Here is a 26,713-nt window from a genome sequence, read left to right on the forward strand (position 1 = left end):
TTCCAAGGTTGAATTATATGGTTTTAATAGCATTGTTCATTGTTTGCTCCATAATGCCAAGTCAGAAGGGGATATTCCTGAAGATTTATACAGGTACCCAAAAGTTGATTTACCTCTTATTCCGTTATTTCAAGGTTTACCCAAGATTCATAAGAACATGAACCATCCTCCATTTAGACCTGTAGTCGGTGTGTGGGTGGCTCACTGAACCTTTATCTATTTATCTAGAGAAAAACTTGAGACCGATGTTGGACACTTATGTTTGTGTGTTAAAAGATAGTAAGCAGTTTCTTTTTGATTTGTATGAGTTTTCCAAGGATGATGTGTTTCCATCTAGTAACCTTTTGGTAATACTTGATGTTGCATCACTGTTCACAGTGATACCTAACCAGCAAGGTATTCTAATGATTAAGGATTTTATTGAAATGAGAAGTGATTTGGTTGTTAGGCAGATTGATTTAACTGTATTTCTCCTTGAGATGGTTTTGGATAACAACATTTTTACATTCTACAAAAGATATTACCATCAGAGGTATAGCATAGCTATGGGCACAATGCTGTTACGGCCGTATGGGAATGCAAGTTTCTAGTGAGTTCGAGATGGAGGGGTCTTCAAATAAAATTTTGCCGATGGTTTGTGGATGACCTTTTTATGGTTTGGACTGGCACCATAGTGGAATTAGATGAATTCATTTGCTACCTTTATTCCACTACAGACTTTTTGTGGTTCACTGCTACTATGTCTCATACTGAGATACTCTATTTGGATGTTATTGTAAAGAGGGAGCCTGGTAGTAATAGACTTATTACAAGCCTTTATAGGAAGGATTGTTACAAACCGAGTTTTGTCCATCATAGCAGTATGCATCCTAACCATGTGTTTGAGAATGTGATGAAGGAAAAAAGAGGTCATTGTTCCCCTCTATTTGTCACTCATTAGACCCATTATAGAATACAGTGCCCCTTTTGGTATGTACCTCACAAGACATCTACAACTGGAAAGGCTGCAGAAATACCTCACAAAGAGGATTATCTGCCTCAAACAGATGCCCTATGCAGACCGTCTCAAAAAACTGCAGCTTTACTCCATCACATATCGCCTACTCAGAGGCGATCTCTGCCTAACATACAAAGCTATGTCAAACCCAGAGCTCTTGGGACATGCTCCACTTAAAGAAATCCCAATCCCTCCGAGCTACACGCTCTAGGGGCCTAAAACTTGTCACCACAATAAACGGATCATGCTGGAAGGATAGATTCCTGTCCCAGAGACTTTCCGTACTCTGGAACAAACTACCTATCTATATCAAACAAAGCTCCTCATTAGCACTCTTGAAGAAAAATCTTGATGATTGGATGGGAGATAGGAAATTCACCACGGGGATCAGTTCTATGGCTCTACTCAACAGGGGCACAGGAAAATAATTTTCTTGGGTGGTGAAAGCCAGGGTACCTTTTTGGCTAGACTTATATAGGCCCTAGAGCCAATAGCCTTGTACCTACCTATGAACCTACCTATGAACCTATGAAATATTAAGGGCCTCTAGGCTACATGTTAAAAGACCAGGATTATGAGGAATTTATCATGACTCTGAGGGATGATTTTGAAGCTAGGGGGTATAAGGGGACTGAGATGGCCAAGGGTATGTGTAGCGCCCACTAGCTTTGGAAGGATGTTGGGAGACAGTATTTTACCACCCCCACCCAGGACCCACATAGACAAGTTAGAAGGGACAATATTTTAAGAGTCCCTGTGACTTTTTCCAGCAACATTAATAAGGTCACTGATGTGAATAAAAAGAATTGCCATATTTAACCTCTGATTCATCTGCTGAAGCATTAGTTGGCACATCTCCTAAGTTTTATTACAGGAATATGGTGAATTTAAAGAGGTTATTGTGTTATCTAGATAAGTTGGGCTATGGACAACTGGGAGAAGGTACCAAAAAGTGTGGCCTTCGTAATTTTTGTCAGTATGTTAGAGGGTAATGAGTTTGTTCATCCACAGACAGGGAAGAAATATTTTTTAAATGTAGTTAGCCAACTGTGAGCAGTGCAGCTGATTTTATTTGGGCAAAACCAACTGTCGGTTTCTTGAACATATTAAGGACCATATATATTGTATAAATAAAGGTAACACTGCCAGTGCCTTAGCTAAGCATGTTCAGATGCAAGGTAATGCACATAGGTTTTCTTTTAACGTGTTAGATGGGATTCACTTCAGAAGCTCTAAATACTGAAATATTGAATTTCAGTATTTCGAGCCCAAAACGTCGAATCCACAAAACCATGAAAACTCAAAACTGCGAAATTCAAACTCTCGCACACCGGAGATTTTGAATTTCATGGTACTACTACACACACACACACACACACACACACACACCATTCTCCCCACACACACCCACATAACCTCTCTACTACATAATACCCCTGCACCCCCACACACACCCCCTACTTAAATATTCTCACTCCGAGGTCGCACTACATACAAACACACACAAAGCACCACCACACAAGCTACATTCTCCTCGCACATACACATCACAGCAACAAAACACACTGACACACACCACAGCCCCTAACCAAAACCCTTAACACACACACACACTTACTTGAAAACATAACCACAGCGAAACCTCAGAAGCGCGAAATTCAAAACCTGCAGTATTTTGGGTTTTGAATTTCACGCTTCTGAACTTTTGCTGTTCTCAGGGTTCAGCTTTTTGGCTCGAAATACTGAAATTCGATATTTCAGTATTTCGAGCTTCTGAAGTGAATCTGTTAGATGTTATATATGAGAATGCTAGGTTAGGTAACATTGAAAATGAAACAGAAAGATGTGAAGCAAGATGGATAGCCAAAGTACGTTCTCATATGGAATTAGGTTTAAATGAATTTCTACCTTTGAAACCTGTTTTAAAAGTTAGATTGAAAAGGAAAAAGTAATGTCCATTTCCTTTTGCTGGGTTTACATTTTTAGGGAGTTCAGCTTTAACTATTTAATTGTTTTATTAGTTTTAGCTTTGATTGGTTTGTGTATTATCATAGTGATATATAATAGTTTAGTAAAGATGTTGTTTCGCTTGGGTCTGAAGAAGCTATGATTCCATAGCAAAAGAACTTACAGTTTGTTTATGCATTAAAGTTGGGTTTATTTTACCTGCTGCCTACTTTACCTTTGGATATTTTAAATTCTGACTGCTGTGTTTCCATACTTGGATTTATTTTACCTGCTGCTTATTTTACCTGTGGATATTTTGAACTGTGACTGCTGTGTTTCCACACTGGTGCTTTTCTCTGCACTTGTCTTTTATTTAGTTTTATGTTAGTGTAGATTTTTAGATTTGGGTCAGTTTTGCCAGTAATACAATTTTCAGACTGGATGGCTGGTTTTATTTTCTATTTTAAATTTATTTATTTATAATCAGTGTAAATTACATTTCTAGGTGTTTTAAGTGGACGGTGTTGATTTTGACTGAGGTGTGACTTTTTTGTATTTTTTATGGAAAGAGTGGAGTTTTCTTAAGTTGTGATAAAGACAGAATTTTGATAAATGCTTGATAATATGAGTGTAATGGTAATAAATAATTGATAATGTAGGCCAACTGGTAATAAACAAGACATAGCAGCTGAGATACATAGTTTTATCACAGCCTTTATCAGTGTCCATTGCTTGGATAAATACATACAGATGTGATGTGGAGTTGTGGATAACCTGTCTCTAAACTTGAGTATTTTAATGGAAAGAGTGATTGTAAATGTGCCATTCAAATTGCAGCAAGCTGTGGTAAAAACTGTGAGTGATACATAAACCAAATCCCAGTACTTGGTCAGTGTGAGGGAGAAATCCGCTATAGGAAACAGATGTCAGAAAGTTGTGTTTAGCACTGTTGTGCTGTTTCTGCTCAAAAGTGTGTCATTCACAATTTCTGACTACGAAGCTGAGGGTTAGCATAATGGTTAAGGTGTTTACCTCACAGATACAAGGTGCAATGTTTGATTCTTACTGGCCTGCGAGGGCAGCTAGCCTATGAAAAAGCAGTTTCTCATCTGACATAAGTCCGTTTACTGGGTAAGTAGTACATGTTGCTACTTTTTTGAAACTGTACAGTTTGAGTGATATAGCTTAACTGAACCTTTTAAATGTTTGTCCTTTCTTTTCAGTTCTAGTAAGAAGCAAAAAGGCAACTTAATTGATTTCTTGTCTTTCAGCTGTACGAGGTGTTTAGTTATCTTGGAGACCTTGGAGCCATAGCTCAAGTCCATGCTGAAAATGGGGAAATCATTGCCCAGGTAACGTTTGTCACCTCTGTTTACACTTCATTGTAGTTATGATCCTTGATGTTTGCTGAAGTGATGGGTGGCATGTGTCATTTACCTTTGCCAATAATGTCTTTAGTGTGCCGTTATTTTAATAAGCATTTCAAACACTTGGTGTAAGTTGCTATGAGGGCCAGCTTTTCAGAATCTTCAACATAGTTAGCAGAAGAAAGGGATTCTTAATAAAAGTAGTGTAGTTATGGGACCTCACAAAATTATTAAAGGTTAAGATCTGTAACAGCATTAAAAGGCAAGTATATGGGTATCTATTGCCTTTATAACTGTTAGAAAGATTATGTAATCGAAGAGTTTATGTAAAAATAAATGGCTGAAGGGAACATAACAAAACTAATGAAGTTAGGGTCCACAGTAGATTGATGTAGGTGGATCACCAGAATGGGGTACATAATCAAAATTAGGAGAGCCCACTGACATCCGCCTCCAAGCAGAATTGGTAGATTTGAGGAACCCAATACAGGCTAGAATGAATTAGCACCCCTCCAGCAGGATTAATGGACTGTTAACCCCCAATTAAGACTGATGGAATAAAGAGGGCACAGCAGGGCTAAATGATTCACTGGGCTTATAGCAGGATAGAATGAATAAAAAAATTAAAAGATTCAGTTACACGCAGCAGGTTTAATAGATTAAATGGATCTCCAGCAGGATTAACTCAGTTTTCGGCTGTATCACAATTAGTTGGTTAAGGCTACCCAGTCAAGAGTTAATTTATGAGATCTGTACGACATTTAGTGAGATCATATAGAGTTCCACATTTAGTGAGATCATAAAAGTTCAGCCTGTCAGCTTACAATGATTTTACAAGATGGAGTTTGTCTTTGTGTACTGATAATTTGAATTATTTTTAGTATACCCAGAGATAATGAAACAACAGATGTTATGTTGTCCTATCTTGCCTTCATTCTTACTGGATACAGTTGGAGCCGATCCAGCCAAATACACTAGCTTGAAGTCTCTAACTTGGATTGTGGCAGAGTAGGTATCCCATCATGCAGTGGTGCAATCTCCAGATCTCATTTGCCGCTTTACGAATTTGGATGTTCTCTTTTTGGCCATGGCTAAGTTTTTGTCTTTTTGCTAATCTTTGTATATTTAGTCTTTAGAATTGCTTAGTTTAGTTAGTTTAGTTAGTCTTGTGAGTGCTGTGCTTTTTATAGCCTTAGTAGCTAATTTATCGCTGTTGCTGTGCTTCTTGTTGGCCGTTGTTTTTTCGCTAGACCTGAATTGTGTATCCCATTGCCTTTAACTGTAGTGGTGTGCTTAAATTGTTATAGTTAGTTAATTATTTAGATTAGCTCGTTTAAGTTAGAGCGCTAACTGCCCGTTTCAGTTAGAGGACTAGTAGTAGTGTGTTCTGTGTGTGTGTGTCCCTTTCTGACAGCTGCTAGGTCCATTTAAATTAGAGGATCTAGAGCTCGTTTATTTAAACTCCAGGTTATTTCCCTTTCCCTTTAGCTTTACTAGCAGTGCTGTATGTTAATAATTTTTTCTCGTCTAGATGTGTGTTTTCTGTGTGATTTTCCATAGTCTTATAGTTGCTTTAGAATTTCTTCATCCCTACCATGTCCGAGGAAACTAGGGAGAAGGAACATAAGCCTTTGGGCTTTAAGAAATGCCAAAAGTGCTCCCAAAAAATGTCCATTATGGATGGACATAGTGTTTGCTTTTACTGTTTAGGAGCAATCCATCTTCAGGAAACCTGCACATTCTGCCACTCCTTTAGTGCCCATGTTCTACAGCAGAGGAAAAATAAACTGATTGTCAACGGACTCTTGAAACCAACCTTTGAGAAAACTCTACAGAGTTCTTCTTCAAACTCGTCTACCAAGTCCTCTTCTTTTTAAAAGGACAAACCAAACAAAAGGCCATCCCCAGTCTCTTCAGCTCAGTCTGAGCCTCCTGAAAAATTGACTAAAATTTCTCAAGCATTGACCTCCTTGGCTCCACTGCCTTCAGAACCGATGAAGATAATTATCATTGATAAACCAAGTCCTTCGGCTGCAAGATCTTTGGAGCTGAAAGAAACTGTGACTGGTAGCCGGTCCACTGAACTTCTGCCAGTCTCCCCTACTTTGAGATCTCCTATCCTGGAGAGATCTCGTTCACCAACCCTATCCTCCAGGTCTTCTAGGAAGCCTGTCTGATGATGACATGGAGAGGGTGGTGTGCAGACTATTGAAGTCGCTGGTGCTGGCAAAATTATTCTCGGCTCCAACACAACAGGTTTTGGAGCCATCTAAGACTGTTACATCCACTGTTGTTCCTCTTCCGAGCCAAGCTGGATCTTTGGAGCCGGAGTGCCAAGTCCACTTGCTGTAGGCCCTTCAGTTCTGGGACCCCTTCTGGATATTCTTTGACCGATTTCTGCTCCGACACTCTCGGTGCCATCTATGGTGTCTAGGAGCTGTAGCTCTCCAGTCGGCCCCGAGGGGGATGCTCGAACCAGAGTTTCCTTGGTTCCGAGTCTACCCCTCGATGCCTCAGCTCAGTTGAGCTCAGCTCCTACATCTGCTTCGGAGCCGGTCTCCCTGGAGCTGGGGGTTTCCTCTGTTTCCTCAGAACCAGGGGTGTCCTTGGAACTGGTGGGTTTGGCTTTCGAGCGGATGAGGAGTGTGCTGTCCCCTCCTACAGCTCTACACAGGGATACTGGCATTTGTCCCCCCAAAGCTCTGGCTACTGTCTCGGCACCACCCCCTCCACCAGATAGCAGAGTTTCAGAGCCTCAGGAACCCACATTGGGTGAACCCCACTCTTCCAAGACCTCCCCAGAATACCCTTCTGAGGAGCCCCTTCAGAAGAGGACATGAAAGAGGAAGCATATTGACTCCCCTGATGAGTCTGTGACCTCAGACACTGACCTTGAGGAGTCAGAAGGGTCCCCACGGTCGTCCTCTGAAGATATCTCATTTACAGATATCTTTGAGTTCCTAAAACAGAGAGGTGGCTGGAGCACCATCACCCCTTCTGATGAGGAGTTGGTGTACCTGAAGGCCTTTGGATCTCAACTATCAGCCTCATGGGTGTCTCCGCCTTTTGATGAGCTAATGGAGTTGGCCAGTTGAAAGAAATGGGAGTCACCTGACACTATGGAACCAGTCCCTCCGAGGCCAATCAGATTTTTGTCAGCCCCCACTGGAAATAATTTTCTTAAGAAAGGTGTGCCTGTAGATGCTATGGTGGTGGCAGCAGCCACCAAGAAGGAGCTTTCTGAGACATCCTCATCTGTTCAACCTCCAAACAAAGATGCTCGAACAATGGACAGATACGGGAAGCATGTCTTCATCAGCGACTTTTACACTAAGATCGCTGAACTACCTCACACACTTTACAAGGCTGCAAAGAGATCTCCTGAAGGAGCTAGGAGATACTCTACAAGGTTCGTTGGCTGCAGGGGTGACAGAGAAAGTCACCTCCCAGCTTTCCACCTTAAATTCCATCGTCAGCTCCTTCATGAGACTGACATCATATGGAGCGTATGGGCAGCGGGTTCAGGAATTTCCCTGAGGAGACACTCCTGGATGCGCTTGTGTAATTTTGCGGAATCTTTTAGGTCTACCTTTACCAATGCCCCTTTTGATGGTTCCTCACTTTTTGGACCTAAAGTTGAAGACACACTCACCAGATACGAGCAGGAAGGGAAAACTCTCTCTCTGCCATTAGAGTACGTTTTTCATTACCTTCAACACCTTACCCTAAAGGTCAGAAGAGTGGGAAAATGTGGTTCAAAAGATCCCAGGGAGCTTTCCAAGAAGCATGAGGTGAATCCTTCCCCAGGTGCAGAGGGGGAGGCAACAATGGTAGACGTCATCTTAGAGGCAGAGGGGGGACGCAAAACCAGGGTGACCGTGATTCCTTTCGCGGACGTCCCTACCAGCGCTCCTGAAAGGAGGCCCATCTGCTCTACTCTGGAGGCAATCGGGGGGCGTTTATCTTTGTACCCAGAAGCCTGGCAAAATGTCACAAAAGACAAGTGGGTACAAAACATAATATCCAGAGGCTATTCCATTCCCTTTTGCCATCCTCTCCCACAAATCGGAACAATCCCAGATGTTCCACCCAGACTAAGGGAGCAAGCAACTATAGAAATTCAAAAGTTGCTGGACAAAAGAGTCATCCAGAAAGTCCCCGCAGAACAAATAGGATTCGGATCTTACTCAAGATTCTTTTTAGTGCCAAAAAGAACAGGGGACTGGAGACCCATATTGGATCTCAGCAGACTGAATGAATCTGTCAAAAAGTCCAAGTTCCGAATGGTGACACTGCAGTCAATATTTCCCTTCTTAGGGAAAGATGATTGGATGTGCTCAATAGACCTCCAAGATGTGTACTACCACATAAAAATGGACAGAGCATCAAGGAGTCATTTACACTTCCGGCTGGGAGCCAGTCATTATCAGTTCTGAGCTCTGCCCTTTGGTCTCACTACAGACCCCAGAGTGTTCACCAAATGCATGGCAGTAATAACGGCTCACTTGAGACGTCTTGGATTCCAAGTGTTTCTGTATCTGGACGACTGGCTCCTAACTGCCACCACCAAGCATCTATTTCAATAAGCCAGGGATGTGACATTGGAAATTTGTGCTCAGCTAAGCATAACAGTCAATTTGCAAAAATCTGCCTTGTTGCCCTGTCAACATATTACCTTCATAGGCACAGACTTAGACACCGTTTCTATGATGGCACGTCTTATACCCCACAGAATTTCTGCCCTCAGACAGCAAATACTGCACCTTCTTCCCAAGGACAAGGTAAAGGCAAAGGTAGTTCTGAAATTTCTAGGACCCATGGCTTATACCATAATTCCTCTCGCCAGGATGCATATGAGAATCCTTCAGTGGTTCCTGTTTTCTCAGTGGTCGCTACAAGAACTTCCTGTGTCCCATCTGATCAGAGTCGTGCAAGAGGGATCTATGGTGGTGGACTCAGTCCAATCATGTGACCATCGGGAGATGCTTTATTCCACAACAACCTGTTGCTACAGTGACCACAGATGCTTCCCAGATAGGGTGGGGGGGCATTATCTGGGAAGGACAGTCCAAGGCATATGGCAAGACCACGAGGCCCATTTACACATCAGCTTTCTAGAGATGAGAGCAGTGCTTCAGGCATTGCAGGCACTCCATGACTCTCTTTCACTAGGAACGATTGTAGTCCAGTCAGACAATATGGCGGTGGTATGGTACATAAACAAACAAGGAGGAACCAGATCATACCCACTTTGTCGAGAGATTCTGAGAGTTTGGCAAGGGGCGATATCTTACCAATGCTTTCTAGTAACAATGCACATCCCAGGGAAATCCAACGTCATAGTGGACAAGCTCAGCAGGGCAATATTAATGCCTCATGAGTGGTCTCTAAACCAGATCATAAAGGAAGAGATTTTCTAGAAATGGGGCTAGCCTTGCTGCGATCTTTTTGCCACTCCCATGAATACCAAATGCAGCAGCTACTTTGCCCTAAACCCCCCTCCGGGGGAGACACCGAGAGACGCTCTTGTTCACGTTTGGCTTTTGGTCCTTCTTTATGCCTTTCCCCTGTTTCCCCTAATACCCAAAGTCATCCAGAAAGCAAAATCCTTGGTAAGCAGGCTGATTCTCATTGTCCCATACTGGCCTCGTCAGATCTGGTTCCCCTTCCTCTGGCCTCATCTGCAGGAGAAGCCGTGGGTTCTGGACCCAATTCCATACCTTCTGACCCATATGTCAGGAACACTTAATCCTTCTCTCCACACCCTCAATTTGACAGTATGGCTGCTCCACTTCCAAACTTAGTCAGTTTTTAAGACTTCACTCCAGCAGTCAGACACATTTTGTTATCCTCTCATAAAGATTCTACCAGAAAATTATATTCTAGTAGATGGAAGAGGTTCTCCTACTGGGCACAAACCAGAAACATTGACCCCTTCTCTGCTCCAGTTCACTCAATTTTGGAATTTCTTAGTGAGCTATTCCAGCAAGGCTCGGCTGCAGCTATAATTAAAGTCCAACTGGCGGCAATCTCAGATTTCCACATTGGTGAATTTTCTCCTAACCTAATGTCATACAGATTGTGTAAAGCATTCTTAAAAGGCACTCCTTTATTGAGACCTCCTTTAAAAGAAACACTTTCTCCTTGGGATTTAAATTTTGTACTGTGTCATCTAACATTGCCACCATTCGAGCCTTCCTCATCTTGTGACCTCAGATTTCTTTCTTGGAAGACTATACTTCTAGTAGTAGTAACATCTGCAAGAAGAGTCTCAGAGTTGCAAGCACTATCAATCAAACCACCATATTTGATTTTCCATAAGGATAGGTTATCGCTAAGAAGTAATCCATCATTTGTACCTAAGGTTTGTTCTCAATCCAATCTAAACCAATCTATTGAGCTTCCAGTCTTTTTTCCCAGTCAAAGCAACAAGGCAGAGTATAAACTCCACCAATTGGAAGTGCATAGACAACTCAGATTCTATCTCCATAGAACTAAAGATTGCAGAAAGTCAGACCAATTGTTCATCTCTTTCTCTGAAGCAAAAAAGGGCATGCCAGTTTCAAAAGTCACACTTTCAAATTGGCTTTCAAATTGTATTACTTTTATATACACCTCCAATAATAGAAATTTGCCATTCAAAATTAGAGGTCACTCGACCAGAGTATTGGCAGCATCCTCTGCTTTCCAGTCCAGAATGTCAGTGGACAGTATTTGTGCTGCTGCTACGTGGGCAAATCCTCATATGTTTATTACTCATTACAAAGTTGATTTGGCCACCAGCGACAGAGCTTCATTTGGTTCCACTGTGCTCAAAGGTGTACTCTCGTGAGCCACCAGGGAAAAGGTACTGGGGACTCTGTCCCATCCAGTAAGAATGAAGGCGAGATAGGACAACATAACATAAAGAAGTTATGTACTCACCATAACGTTCCATGTTTGTTGTCCATCTCGCCCTTCATTCTTACGACCCTCCCACCTTCCCCCATCCAAGGACTCCTAGAGGACCTGGTGGACAGTCGTCTCCTCTCATAAATGAGCTCCTTTGACTCTCTTTGTTTTTCCTTGACCTGATGTTATATGGTTATTTTAATCTTTGTAATAGTTAGCAGCAAACTAGATCTGGAGATTGCACCAGTGCATAATGGGATACCTACTTTGCCAGGAGCCAAGTTAGAGACTTTGAACTAGTGTATTCAACTGAGCCAGAGTCGAGAATCGACTCTGAACCCATCCAGTAAGAATAAAGGGCGAGATGGACAACAAACATGGAGAGTTATGGTGAGTACATAACTTCCTTTTTCTTGAGTCTGTTTTCACTTTGGAATGTTTTGAACTGTTTAGGAAGTTGAAAAACTTCCAGCCCACATTTCAGTGTATTTTAATGCGGTTCATACTGACCTATTGTCAGATGTTTGTTAAACGAGCTATTATTTAATGTTATCGGTATTGTCTGTCAGCCCAAATTCAATATTGATACTTAAAGTACATTGTTTTTTTTTATTTTTATTGTAGCAATCTGTGTGACTGCAAGCCCCTTTTGAAAAAGAGATAGTGAATGAACATAGTAAACAAAAATCTGCCACATACTGTTTTCGGCTATCATATTATCTCTTAAGTGGCTTATGACATTTTAGTTTTAGCTGCACTGTGGATACCTAAGTGTGAGTCAGGAAAAAAAATAGAAACCAGTGCAGTAAACTGGACATAAAATAGAAACCAATGCAGTAAACTGGACATAATGTTAATGGAAATTAACACTAGGCAGTGACTTTAATATTATATTTATAGTATTGCATTTGGAAGGGTTTTGAATCCAAATTAATTTAAGTATTTATATAGAAATTTGTTTAAAACAAGTTAAGGAGCTGCTGACATTTGAAAAAAAAGCTTTGAATCAATACCAGTTAGGGTAGCTCTCATTTGTGTATAAAAATTTGGTTTCAGTATTTACTAATCATTAAATTTGGTTTCAGTATTTACTAATCATTGCCGTTCATTCATTTTGATTTATGTCTCCCATAGCCAGCCTTAGGGATAGGCCAACTAGGCAGCTGCCTAGGGCGCCACTCTAGCAGGGGCGCTTTTCCAGTATTTGTTTGGTGTAGGCAGACCAGAGTGGGAGCACCAGGTGGTGTGGTGGGCACCATGAAGCCCTTCTGCCTAGGGCACCAGCTGACCTAAGGCCGCTCCTGATGTCTCCATCAGTGAGGGGCACAGTAACAGTAAGTTATATAGGGTTTTATCCAACCTACCTTGTATTCATTCTGTCAGAGTTTTAAGTAGGAGTCATTCGGTTATTACAAAGGATTACATTGGGCCTATGCCTTTGTTTCTTGGATCTGTGGTAGTTCTGTGATGCACTGCTATAAAGCCAGTGTTGTGAGACTCCAACTTGGTTTCTTCTCACTGCTTCATGTGCCTCACATACTCATTATATTGTCAGAGTTTGTTTTCAGCCAATTAATTGTTTACACTGATTTACCATTTATTATTTTTTCAGAGATCTTTTATACCTCTTGTGGACATCAAACCATGGTTGTGGTAAACTGTTGCTAGTCTTCCAAAGGTTTTGTACTGTCATTTTTACTTTATTTCTACAGTGTTATGGCAGTTATTGGGACCCTGAAACAGGAGAAAAGGCAAATCAAATAAACCAAGAAGAGCGGAATCTTCAACAAAAGGTGCTAAGCAGTGGAAAAATAGGGACGCTGTCAATATTTCTGAGGAAGGTGCTAATTATGAAATGGCTCCAGGGCACAGGGACATGTATCCATTTTCCAAAGTATAAAAGTTATTACCATTCTTGGTACTTCCCAAAGCTTCGTTTCATCTATGTTGGTACCTACACTGGTGTGTCCATAATCTAGAACAGGTCTAGAGGGTTTAGACATTGAGGGGCATAGTGCACCTCTGAAAATGTTCTCAGTGTTGTTATGCTATTCTAACATTTAATTATTTTTTGAACAACTACATTCTTTATCTATAAAATATTTACCAGGGAGTATGTCAATATATTTCAGGAAACTACATTAAAACTAGAAGGACTTATTTTAGCACACAAGTTAGACCATCTTAAGTTCATGAAAACATGCTGAAACGTGAATCTTCACAAGCACCCACACTGATGCTAGATGGAAAAAGAAAAAAATAACTCCTTCTCCTAATACATTTAGTGATGAGTTTCTTTCAGTCCTCAGGATTTTCACAAGAGGACATTTCTTTTGGTATGTCTTGAAGTAAGTGGGTGACTTTTTAATTGGCCTACAAGGAACTCTTCTTCACCTGGAAAGTGATACAGATAAAAGATGAGGCTTTCTGATGCAAAATGAATAGCAATTCTTCTTTATTATACTTTTAAAGATGTTTTTAAAGTCAGCAGGCTCCTGATGTGCAGTCTGTTGCGTGTAAGAAATTGACAGCATGTACAGAATACCCTTAGATGGACAGGATTTCTGTAACACACACAGCCCTGATCCTTCTGTTATTTATATACATTGAATAAACGTAGGAAAGCTGTGTTAACAATCTTTCCATTAAATGAGGTTTCAAGATTATTATATAAACACAGTAAACATCTTTACATTTCCTGTACATTAACTGAAAATTGTTCAGCTCACAATGTGGTATAAAAGTGTTATTTTTAGAATGTATTGAGGTAAATATGCAGACCAATCCAGATAGTTACAAACAGGAGAGAGATATTAGTTATAGCTATGAGTAAAATAGGAGCACACACACTGAGATGTGTTTATGATGTTTATGCTAATTCAGCTAGTTCTGAAGTTGTCTTGAGAAAGCTTGCTGGGATAGAACTGAATCTTAAAAGGAGAATATTAGCTAGCGATTATTGAATGCTTCTGGGACATCATCATTTTTATTCAGTAAACCAGCAGATGATAAAGTTGTGGATCCTGAACAGAAAGATAAGAAAAGACTTTCCTTTTAAGATATGTATGTATGTACCCGCTAGTTCTCAGTACCAAAATACTTGTAATTAACAGAAGCCATTTTATAAGATTTTTGTTTTCTCCAAGTGCTCATTAGTGAAAGCAGTTGAAAGGGAAACACTCTAACAGCAATTTAGGGTACTTCTATTAAGGAAGATACAATCAAAAATCTTCAGAATGACTCTTACCCTTCTGTTATTCCTTCACCTGCCTCAGTACTTCTAGAAGGCAAGTTTCAGATTTATCGTTTTTCATGGCACTTTATTACTATAAGGCACAGTGTACTTCAGACATTCAGCAATTTATTCAGAAGAATTCCTTCAAACATCACAGGTAAAGCCTCTCCCACAAAGTGTCTTAATTGGGTTTAATAGGCCTTACAAATTATTGATTAACTTTTGTTAAATAATGGAACACCGAGTGTTCTTTTTCACAAAGGTCAGGCTTTTATTCTAAACAATCTTTAGTCCCCAGTAGAATCAACATGTCATGGTCAGTTTTAGATCTGTCCTAGTTGCATCTAAACACGTCCATAAATGCAAGATTTTCAAGACGGTAACTCTGGAAGCTGTTCTTCCTTTCGTAGAGCAGAATTCTTACATGGCAGCTCTGAACATGGAAAATGCTTATCTTCATAGCTGTATGACTGCTTTTCACTTAGACCCCAGAGAGTATTTACCAGATGTTTATTTCCCAGCTGAGGAAACAAACATCACTTTCTTCCTCTGTGTGTGTGTGTGTGTGTGTGTGTGTGTGTGTGTGTGTGTGTGTGTGTGTGTGTGTGTGTGTGTGTGTGTGTGTGTATATGGCAAAGACAAGAGAATTGTTGAGTCATTGTATACCATTGTTATGCGCTTTTGGCCCTTGAGAACAGCAGTAAATGAAAAAAACTAATCCCTGAACCCCTCCACATGGGTACATTTCTAGGGGCAGTCTTAGATTTATAGGGTCATACATTCACAGGTTATTACTAGATGATGACCAGTTAAGCTTTTTCAAGCCTAGCTACTGCAGTTACACCTGCACACCAAAGTAGTACTTATTTCTGATGAAAGTTTTCCTTACAGAAGAAAAGGACATTCAGATTCAGATAGCTTTTTAGGCTTTTTACAGAAACAACAGATTGCAAGAAATTTCACAAGAGCTTTTGGATAAATGTCTTCTTACATTTCCGTTGTACCTTATGCCAGACTCCATATGAGGAAATCACAGTAACATTTCAGAAACCTATGGAATCAGGCCAGAGAGAATCTGTAAATGAGGATTCCTCAGTACAAGCAATTCCTATGGCAGACAAGCAAAAGAAACTTTTTTATTGGAATGTCACTTTTTTCCCCATCAGAGGGCACCAGTGATTAATAACAGACTCTTTAGATTATATTTGGGGAGCCCATTTCAACAATTAGTCAGTAAGAGAAAAATGTCAGCAGGAATGATCTCTTCACGTGTGTCTGAAAGAGATGAAAGCAGTACACTGGGCTTTAACATCATGTAACCAGTATAGTTGTATTTAAAAGAGAAGTTTTCTGTTTCAGTTTTATTCTGAAAAAAAGTATTTTATGCCATAAAGGCTAACATACACACTAATAACCTGTGAAACTATCTCCTTGTATATTGTGGATTTTTTTCATTAACCTTTAATACCACGTTTACAGCAGTGACAATGGTTGTTTTTAAAAATGATTGAAGGAGTGACGGGGAAGACCCACTTTTACTCAGAGCAAGATACAGGAAGTCTAATAAACTGAATATCTGAAGTTGTTTTCATTTGATCTTCAGCCTGAGGGACTGAGATCCGGCACGGATCTGACTCGGTCGCATACTCCAGCATCGGATCCAAAGTCCAAGCTCCTCCCCCACCCATAATGCCCCTGTTTCCCTCATCCCCCCAGATCTCGTTTGCTGCTCGTTTGACCAGCAGCGTGGTTCCTTAGCTCCATGTGCAGTAAGTTACTTTTTTCTTGGGTTTCTTTCCCTGCTTTTTGTGCTCTTCATCTTATCTTTACCTTTTCTACCCTGCCCTACCTTACCTCTGTGCGCTCAGACATTGATGTGTATATCTATCTCTGTATAGATATTTAAAAAAACTGTCTCTCTCTTTCATTACTCTGGTGTGTGTGAGTGAGTGTATTGTTTTCTCCTGACTAGCCATGTTTGACACCCCCAAGCCTGGCTTCAGGAAATGGCAGAGGTGGGTATAAGTTTCCCCCACACTCTGTGCGTGGTCTGTTTGGGCATCCCCCACCTAGACACCTCCTGCTCAATTTACCCAGGCTTCAACCCCAGTGCATTGATCAACAGGAGAAACAAACTCATCCTGAAAGGTCTCCTTCCACCTCCCTCAGAGGCCTCTACTACTTCTTCTTCCTCTGCCCTGGCTTCTGGGACTCAACCTCACGCTAAGAAGTTTGGGGATGGGGAGAAGACCCAATCCAAGGAGAGGGATCAGCCGAGGAAGTGGTCGCCAGCCCACTCTTCCTTGGTCGAACCCCCGGCCAAGTCCTGCTCGATCTGAGCCAGAGCTCTTCTCGGCTCTGGTCACCTCGTTTTTCACTGGAGACCTTCTGGGCTCGGTCTCCTTTCTCTGCTTCCCCTCAGCACCACTCCAGGCTCAGGTAGGTGGCATCCTCCATCCGGTCCTCTAGGAGCCTGTCCGAAACCAGGTGGACAAGATGGTATGAAATTCATTTAGGCACATATTAAGTTGGGAGTCTTGCCTGCTTCTTTCCTCCCTGGGGCCAGAAGCATGCAGTCCATTTTTCTCCCCATTACTCCTTCTCTGAACTGAGCCCCAGTTTCGGAGTCATTGGGTCCGAGGCTTTCTGGTGTTGAGGGGTCGGCATCAGTGGGTCTTGGATGCAGACCTTTGCCATAAGTGATTCGGCTCTGATGTTTTTGGGACCGACCAACTCTCGGAGACGTAGCCTTGGCCTTGAGTCTGAGGGGATGGCATCAACTTTGAGGCTTTTGAGGTTGGCCCTTTCACTCGGAGCCTCAGTGCCGGGAGGCTTGGCTCCGGCTCCCCCCTTGATGCAGGGGGCAGCAAATACAGCCTCAGCCATGCCAACTTTGGGGATCTGCTCACCTTCTGCTTTCCAGGTGGTGGAGAGGGTCCTCTCCCCTTCTTCGAGACCCTTGACGCTTTCTTCCTCAGATTCAGTCCTGGTTCTTTCTTTTTCTAGCCCGGAGTCTGCCATCCTGCCCCATCAGGGACAGCCTGTTGCCACTTTGCCCCAGGAGGTTCCCGCACGGAAACTCGTCAAGGCTTCCGAGTCCTCTCCGGAATCCCCCCCCAGGAGCCCCTTCAGAATCGTACGTGTAAGAGGAGGCACTTGGACTCCCTGCCAGAGTCCCTCAGAGATAATTCCAACTTGGAGGAAGGGGAGGGTTCCCCCGGTCACCCACGGAGGATGCCTCCTTTGGAGACATCATTGATATCCTTTGGCAATGTCGTGAGTGGTCCACCCAGAATTCCAACCCAGGCGAGTCAGTATTCCTAGAGATGTTTGGCACAGGACCCTCTCCCTCCTGGGTGTCCCCTCCCACAAATCCCCTAGTGGATCTGCTCTCCTCTAGAGTATGGAAGGAGCTGGATAGTGTTGAGCCAATCCCCAGGCACCTGGATAAGGTACTCAGTGCTCCTTTAGACAGACACCACTGGTCCAAAGCATCCCCGGTCGATGCCATGGTGGTTGCGGTAGCCACCAAAAAAGAGCTTGGACAGGGAGCTCTTCGGTCCATCCTTCAGACAGGGAGTCTTGGGCGATGGATCCTTTTGGAAAACAGACCTATACGTCATTATTTGGCACATGTAATCAGACTGCTGAGGGACCTGGTCAGAGAGGTTGCTGAGTCCATGTCAGCAGAGGAGAAGAAGGTTTTTTCCACCCGCATGGCCACGCTCACTTCCATCTTTAATACAGCCATGAGGCTCCTATCACATGCTACTGAGGGTGCCTATAGGGCTGCAGGAACAGGGGTGGCCATTAGGCGGCATGCCTGGCTTTGGTTTTGAGCTTTTTTGGAGTCCCTCTAGGCATCTTTCATGAACGCCCCTATGATGGTTCCACCTTGTTTGATAAAAACAGTTTGTGATACTTTAGTCCAGAGCAAGAAGACTTTGTCTGCCGTTGGGATCCCATTCCCCATCCCACAATGATTCTTTAGGAATCAGCGTGTGGTCAAGAAGATGTGGTTCCAGAAATCTCATGGTTCTTCCCAAGACGCTCAGGATTTGCCTTTCTCCAGAGGCAGAGGGGGATATGATAGACGCTGCCCTTATGGCAGGGGGGTCCGAAGAACCAAGGGTCTTGGGATTCCTTCTCGGGCAGGCTCTTCCAGCAGTCCTGAGGAGTTGCCCGACTGCTTGTCTCTGGAGGCAGTCGGCGGGTGACTATCTCTGCACAGCCTGGGAGTCAATTACAAACGATCATTGGGTTCTGCAGACCATATCCAGAGGTTATTTGATTCCATTTCTCCATCCCCCAGTTCCTCCCCGATGTGCCACCCAGTCAACAGGAGGAGGCAGCCATAGAAATTGCCAGGCTGCTCAAAAAATGAGTCATCCAGCCCATCCCCTCTTACCAGTCCAGATCAGGCATTTATTCCAGGTTCTTTTTAGAGCCAAAGAAAATAGGGGACTTAAGGCCCATTCTGGATCTTTCAACCCTGAACCTGTCAAGTTACCAAGACAAAGTTCCAGTTGCTCACCTCAACTGCAGCTGCAGGGGTTTCAGGTCTTCCCCTACATGGACGATTGGCTCCTCTCCGCTCCCTCCAAGCATCGACTGATTCAAGCCAGGGATCATCTCCTTCATATTGCTCAGTACCTGGGTATAACCATAAACCTCAAGTCTCAGTTGGCACTGATGCAGGTACTGGATTTCATAGGTGCTCAACTAGACACTATCCAAGGCAGGGTGTTTCTACACTCCGTCATCATGTGCTTTACACAGCCTTCCCCCCAGTGGGTTCAGTTCTTTGGGCATTGGGGTCCATGGTGGCCACAATCATTCTCGTACCAACTGCACATCTTCATATGAGGGTGCTACAATGCACCTTAGCCATTCACTGTCCTTGCTAGGCCTTCCCTTGTCACATCCTATTTGACTATCCCATGTTTGCAAGGACTTCCTTCTTTGGTGGCTCTAATCCCCGGACCTCCTTCTGGGTGGTTGATTTGTTCTTCCCTCCCCAGCGATCACGGTGACCACAGATGCCTCCCTGCTCGAGTGGGGGGGACATTGCACGGCATGTGGTCCACTCTGAAGACCAATCTGCATGTCAGTGTCCTGGAGATGAGGGCAGTGCTTTTGGCGTTGCAAGCTCTCCATGCCTTTGTTCCTCCGGGGATTGTTGCCATACAGATGCACAATATGTCAGTAGTGTGGCACATCAACAAACGGGGGGACCAGATCTTATCCCCTTTGTCACAAAGCCATGAGATTGTAGGAGTAGGCCATCTCCACTGGCCATTTTCTGGTGGCAATGCACATTCCGGGGAGGTCCAAGATAGGCTCAACAGGTCTATTCTGATCTTTCTAAAGTGGGGTCAGCCTTGCTGCGATCTCTTCGCCTCTCCTTCCAATGCGATGTGCAATGAGTATTTCACTCTGAACTCCCCTCCATGGGAGTCCCCCAGATATGCTCTTGGCCCTCCGGTCTACTGTATGCTTATCCTCTGGTCCCTCTAATTCCCAAGTTCATTCAGAAAGCTCGACAGCTGGGGAGCCCAGTGATCCTGATTGCCCCTTTTTGGCCTCGGCAAGTTTGGTTCCCCACTCTGTGATCTCATGTAATGTGCCCTCCTTGGATGCTAGATCTGGTTCCGGATCTGATTACACATCCCTCAGGGATGCCTCACCCAGACTTAGTCAGCCTGAAGCTCACAGCTTGGCTGCTCCAATTCCCATAATAGCTAGGACTCCCAGGCTGTCTTCTCTTGTTAAGAAAATCTTCGTAGCATCTCACAAATATTCTACCAGGAAGATTTATTTGAGTAAATGAAAGCCTTTTTGATCTGGACTTCTCAGCATGACCTGGATCCTCTCACTGCACCAGTTTCAGCCTACAGTTAAGGTGCAATTGGCAGCGATTTCTAGCTTTTACATAGATGAACATTCGGCTTCATTGGCTTCTTCTAGGTTTTGTAAGGCCTTTTTAAAAGGTACCTTTCTTCTTAGGCCTCCGGTTAGGGACCCAACACCCCTTTGGGAGCTTACTTTTGTGCTGTAGGCCTTGGTTTCTCCTCCTTTCGAGCCAGCGGCCACAGTTGATTTGCAGTTTCTGTCATAGAAGATGGCTTTTTTGGTAGCAATTACCTCAGCCAAAAGGGTTTCTGAGGTTCAAGCCTTATCTGTCAAGTCCTCTTATATGTTCTTCCATAAACATAGGGTGTCCCAATCCATCTTTTATACCGAAGGTGGCATCAGAATCTAATATTAACCAGGTCATAAATTTGCCAGTTTTCTTTCTAAATTTCCAAAATAAAGGAGAGTACAAATTGCACTTGCTCGATGTACACAGGCAGCTTCCTTTCTGTTTGCATAGAACAAAATCCTTTCATAAGTCAGATCAACTCTTGGTTTCCTTTTCCAAACCTTTCTTGGGAAAGCCTGTTTCTAAAGTTATTATTGCTCAATGGATTTATGAATGCATTTCCTTGGCCTGTCGAGCCAAAGGGTTATCTTCACCAGGACATGTCTGGGTGCATTCTACAAGGTCTGTTGCTACATCTGCAGCCTTTTGGTCCAGGGTTTCTTTAAATATCTGCTCTGCGGCTACCTGGGCATCATCACACACATTTGTCTCCCATTATAAATTGGATCTTCTTTCCAGGGGCAGGGCATCCTTTGGCTCAGCCATGTTCCAGAACATCCTTCCATTAGAACCTCCCAGGGTTTATTGGTAGCTGGGGACTCTGTCCTTCAGGTTGAAGATCAAATGAAAACAACATCTTCAGATAAATAAGTTATGTACTTACCATAGCGTTCCATCTGAGTTGTTGCATTTCATTTGCCTTCAGTCGTCCCTCTTTCCTTCCCCCTGCCTTGTGTGGGTTGTGTAGTGGATCAGATGGAACCAAAACGAATGTGGAAAAAACTGCACAAATAGACCAATAACTCAAAAAATAGTGCAGAATCCGAGAGGAGAAAAAATACACAGTTAACGCTTTATTTATCCACCAACAAACGGGTACAAACGGATACGGACACCAAACACCACAAAAAAATCACCATAAACGCCTTAAATGTTCAAATGAGCATTTTCGTCTCTTTACATAGACTTCAATCAGATGACCAGCTTATCCAAGAAGGACCAGTATTTAAATACAAACAATTAAACAAAATTATTTAATTAGATAATCATCCTATGGGGTGTTAATAGATGCTTTTTAAAACCACCAAATATTCCTAAGCTTCAGTCTAAAACCATTTAACAAAGCAATTCACAGAACTGATTGATCTACTAACCCCACTTAGCCAATCCTTGGTGGGGATTTACGGGAACCTAGCTCAGCGTCACAAGCCAGGAACCAAAGGGTTGTTAATGCAGGATGGGAACCAAAGGGAGTTTATTGGCGGAACACAAGACGTCTGCGACCCTAGAGAAGTTAACTGTGAAACTTTTAATCCAGCTACTACTACTAACATTTTCAAAACTGGTGAAAACAGAGTTTGTTCAAATAGGGGCAGGAACCCTGGACAGGGATTATTGGCAACAGATGCTAGAGCTATGGTTACAGGTACTGTCAAACCTAAAGTTTTTAAAGAAATGAAAGACTGGTTACAGACTAAATACACATTTAAGGTTGATTGTGTTAACAACAAACAAAATGTTTATAGATTCAAGTTTGATAAACTTCACAAATTAATGTATAAATACTGAACTTTGGAAATTGAAAATGAATATTTAAAAGAGTGTATTTCCAGGGAAATTGTACCTAAAGGGTTGCAGGTGTACAAATTTCCCAATAATGTTATGGTCGGTTCTTTATTTTATAATGAACTTATAGAAGTATTTAACAAATGTGGTTTGGATGTTTTGAGATTAATCATTAAGGAAAATGTTAGGTGTCAAGATTTAATTCAAAAGGACATAGATGATTTAGACCAGCAGGTTAAGGAAGACCTAATATTTACTATAAAGGAGGAGAAAGAAAAGTAGTTTGGTATTAGAGATGATATAGATAATAAATGCGAAGATTTGGTATATAGAAAAATAAAAAAGTTGGAGAGGGATATTAGGGACTATGACAATAATAATAGTTACCCTAAACCTCCACAGAAATATTTTAAGCAAACCTTTGATAATAATGATAACCTATGGCGGAAAATGAAAGGAATGAAGGGCATTTTTTTGGAGAAGATCAGGAATACGATGAAGCTTTTCCCCCTCTTCGTAGATCTGAGAGGCTGATGAATAAACAGGGCCCACAGGAAACACATTTTCAGAAGAGGGGGGGAAGGGGGAGGGGGAAATTCTAAGGAATACCCACCCAACCCACCCCACTATATTCCCCAATGATATCCTGGTGGAAGGAGTTAGGAATATGTATAATAATTATTCTATATATAATTTTAGTAATTTAGAAATAGAAAAGGATCATTTTGGACTATTCTCTAAGGGGTTGAAATGTATCCCTTATGAAAAGGGTGATATTACTAAAAGTTTATTAGATATAAAAATGTTTCTGAGAAAAATTAATTTAAATATTATTCTTAAATCGAATAATGTGAATAATAATATAAAATTAAAACGTAAAACTATTTACAACCCACCTTTACACCCCCAGTTAAAGAATCTGGAAAGGGTGTTGGAAAAAGAGGTAAGAAAGGAACAGACTATGGGTGGGATACAGGGGAAACTTAAGCAGGAAAGAAAGATAATTAATGTACGAAATTAAAGACAACAAAAATATTAGGGTAATGAAACCAGATAAAGGGGGTGGGGTGGTTCTTATGGACAACATAATATATGAAAGCAGGATGAATACAATATTATGGGATGAAACAAGATATTGTAATGTCTTACTAAAGGAGATAAATATAGCTTACAACAAAATTGATATGAGTATAAATGATATGTTGCATGAGGACTTGATTGACTACAACACTTTTAAGTATTTGAAAGTAGACAAACCAAAAACACCCACAATATTTGGTATACCCAAGATACACAAAAGTGTAAGTGACCCCCCCCCCCTTAGGCCACTTGTATCCGCAGAAGGATCGAAGACCTATGCTTTGGCCAAATACGTAGATAAGAAATTAAAGAATTTGTGGTTAAGTAGGAAAACCATATTAAGGGATTCTTGGGACCTCTTAAGAGAAATTTCTGATAAGTTATATCATGACAACCTTCTCTTTGTCACTATAGACATTATTGATTTATTTTCTTCCATACCTTACAAGGAGGGCATGGAAATGTTAGAGGAGATTGTCTATGAGGATAAAATATTAACAACATGAAAAGAGACATTGAGGAGCTCTCTGATTATGTAGCCCAGGCAGGTATGACCCTGACCTTGAGCAGTATCCTACCTTCACCAAGAATGATGCCACAATACAGAGATAAGATGATCAGCTTTAACAATTGGCTTAAACTCTGGTGTCATTCAAAGGGGATCCAATGTCTGTCTGCCTGGGATGACATGCTGGACAAGCCACGCTGCTTCGCAAGGGACGGCTTGCACCTGTCACCCCTGGGATTCCGGATATTGGCAAAGGCTCTTGCCACCCCCATAGTGCCTTTTTAGGCAAGGCTCAAATTCTAAACCTACCACCCTAGAACACAAAAAGGAAAAAACTAAGGGTAATGCTGCTCAATGCCAGAAGTCTAAATCTCAAAATGCACGCACTGAGGCCCTTCTCAGTATGGAGAACATCGATGTCTGTGCAGTGACAGAAACCTGGTTCAAGGCTCCTGAGAGCACCCCAGCACTATCAGGTTTTACCTCTTATCATGCGTTCCGCCCCAAAATCCGGACAATACCAAGAAAGGAGGGTATCCATATTCATCAAAGACACCCACACCTCAAGACTGGTGGCAACGCACGATGCATCGGAGACCATCCAGGTGCAATTAACCATAGGCAAGACTGCTCTGCAAATTGTAGCATGTTACAGGCCACCCTCACAAACTCAGGAACCTCACATGGCCTTCCTGAAAACACTAGAGGGATAAATGTATCACCAAACACCATCATACTAGGTGACTTCAATTACCCTAATATAGACTGGGAACACTACTCAAGCCCAAACACCCTAGCCCAAAAGTTCCTGGAATTCATAAACTCAAGTGCCATGGAACAACTAGTCACCATCCCCACAAGAGGAGAAAACATACTTGATCTCATCATCACGAACATGGGAGCACAATGTTCAACACCGAAGTATACCCCTCACTGGTGAGATCAGATCACAAACTAATCTCGCTGGAGGTCCTCATCCCACCCCACCTGAAATAAAAGACCACAGTAAAGAACTTCTCGAAGCCGACTTCACACTTCTAAAGACTAGTGTGGTCTCCTTTAAGGCCCCCGAGCCGACGGAAAACAGTACTCAAGCCGCTGAATCACTTACAAATGCCTTTTACCAGCACCTGCAGGACTGCATGGATAAGGCAATCCCAAGCAAAACAAAGACTCTTTGTACCAAGGCAAGCGTCCACTCTGGTGGACCCCAGCCATAAACAAACTCTACAACAAAAGGAGGAAGCTACTACAAGATAGAGCAAAATCCTTAAAAGGTAAGACACCCTTGATCACTATAAGTAAAAAACTAAGAGCTCTCATAAAATCATCCAAAGCAAATTTTGAGAGAAAAATAGCTAAAGACTCAAAAGACAATCATAAGGCCTTCTTTAGCTATGTTAGAAACCTGGGAGGAAACTCCCAGATATGCTCAGAACTAGTTCAAAATGATGTGAAGATTACTGATCCTACAGACATTGCCAACATACTGACTGACAGGTTCCATGCAAACATCTCCCCCCCGTTCCCAGCAAAAGGAGAGATATCTATACCAAGCGATTGCAGCCGCAAACGTCTCCAACGCCCAAGTGAGAACTGCTCTCTCCAAAGCAAAAAACACAGCATCCATGGGACCTGATGTTGTCCCCGGCTGTGTGCTCCACGAACTCAACGAGGAATTAAACCCACAGCTAGGACAGCTGTTTAATCATAGTCTTACCTCTGCATACGTACCCAGCGAGTGGCGCACTGCAACTGTGCTCCCACTTCACAAACGCGGTCCCTCCACCGACCCTGGAAATTACCGGCCCATTAGCTTGACAAGCCTTATCTGCAAAGCCATGGAGAGGATCATAATGGACCTCATAAATAAAGACATAGGGAATTTGCAGACTTTGGATCCATCCCAGTTTGGCTTTGTCAAAGGCAGATCATGCCTTCTAAACTTGGTTGACTTTTTGGAAAGAGTCACCAAAGCCATTGATGAGGGAAAGGCAGTCCATACAGCCTACCTCGATCTGGCGAAGGCCTTTGATACAATACCCCACTCGGGTATCATTGAAAAACTCATCAGCTTAAATGTTAACCCATACATCACAAGATGGGTTGCAAACTGGCTGAGTGACAGAACCCACAGGGTCAGAGTTGCTGGCGCCATGTCAGACTCAAAGCCTGTCACAAGTGGTGTACCACAGGGCTCAGTCCTGGGCCCACTCTTGTTTGGCATCTACTTTTCCAAGTACAAGCAAACACAGGAGGGTTATGGCTGACAAAGTTTGCAGATGACTGCAAACTCCATAGTAGAAAACACATCTGACACAGATATCCTTCAGAAGGGTCTCACAGAAACGGATAACTGGTGCCAGAGCCATGGCCTAAAGTTAAATGCCAAAATGCATAGTCATACCCTTCGGGAAAAACAAGGTTACCCCTAGCTACCAAATAGGTGGCAATCCACTGAGTACAGAAGAAGTTATCAGGGACCTGGGGACCCAGGTTGATAGTAGTCTGTCATTCGACACCCATGTAGCTAAAGTAGTTAGGAAGACCTTCTACATTGCCCACCTTATCATGAAGGGATTCTCATCTAGATCAAGGGAGGTCATAGTCTCCCTATACTCATCACTCATCAGACCAATGATTGAGTACAATGCCCCATTCGAATGTATCTGACCCGACACTTGCAGCAGCTGGAGAGGCCACAAAAGTTCCTCACCAAAAGGATAAAGGGTCTCAAACATCTGTCCTATGCTGCCCGACTGAAAGAACTCCAGCTCTATTCAGTTGCTCAGAGGTGACCTTTGCCTAACATACAAGGCCATGTCAAACCCAGATTTGATGAATATGCTTCACCTCAAAAATCTAGATCCGTCAGAGCCACAAGGGCGGAGACTTAAACCTCGACACGGCTATTAATAGGACGTGCTGGAGGGATAGATTCATCACCCAAAGACTCCCTATGCTGTGGAATAAAATCCCG

The 26,713-nt window shown here is 42.5% G+C and overlaps 1 protein-coding gene across 2 annotated transcripts in view; it reads left to right on the forward strand.

Moving 5' to 3' along the window:
• The window catches only part of LOC122799823 (dihydropyrimidinase-related protein 3), a 1,038,656-nt gene that overhangs the window by 700,497 nt on the left and 311,446 nt on the right, over positions 1-26,713 (forward strand). For both annotated transcript variants that reach the window (XM_044069139.1, XM_044069140.1), the window contains exon 6: positions 4,216-4,296. In XM_044069139.1, coding sequence (XP_043925074.1) covers positions 4,216-4,296 — 81 coding nt within the window. The remainder of the gene's footprint in view (positions 1-4,215; positions 4,297-26,713) is intronic.

The sequence above is a fragment of the Protopterus annectens genome, chromosome 4.part0 (assembly GCF_019279795.1).
Source record: "Protopterus annectens isolate FY-2018-M chromosome 4.part0, PAN1.0, whole genome shotgun sequence".
NCBI lineage: Eukaryota > Metazoa > Chordata > Ceratodontiformes > Protopteridae > Protopterus > Protopterus annectens.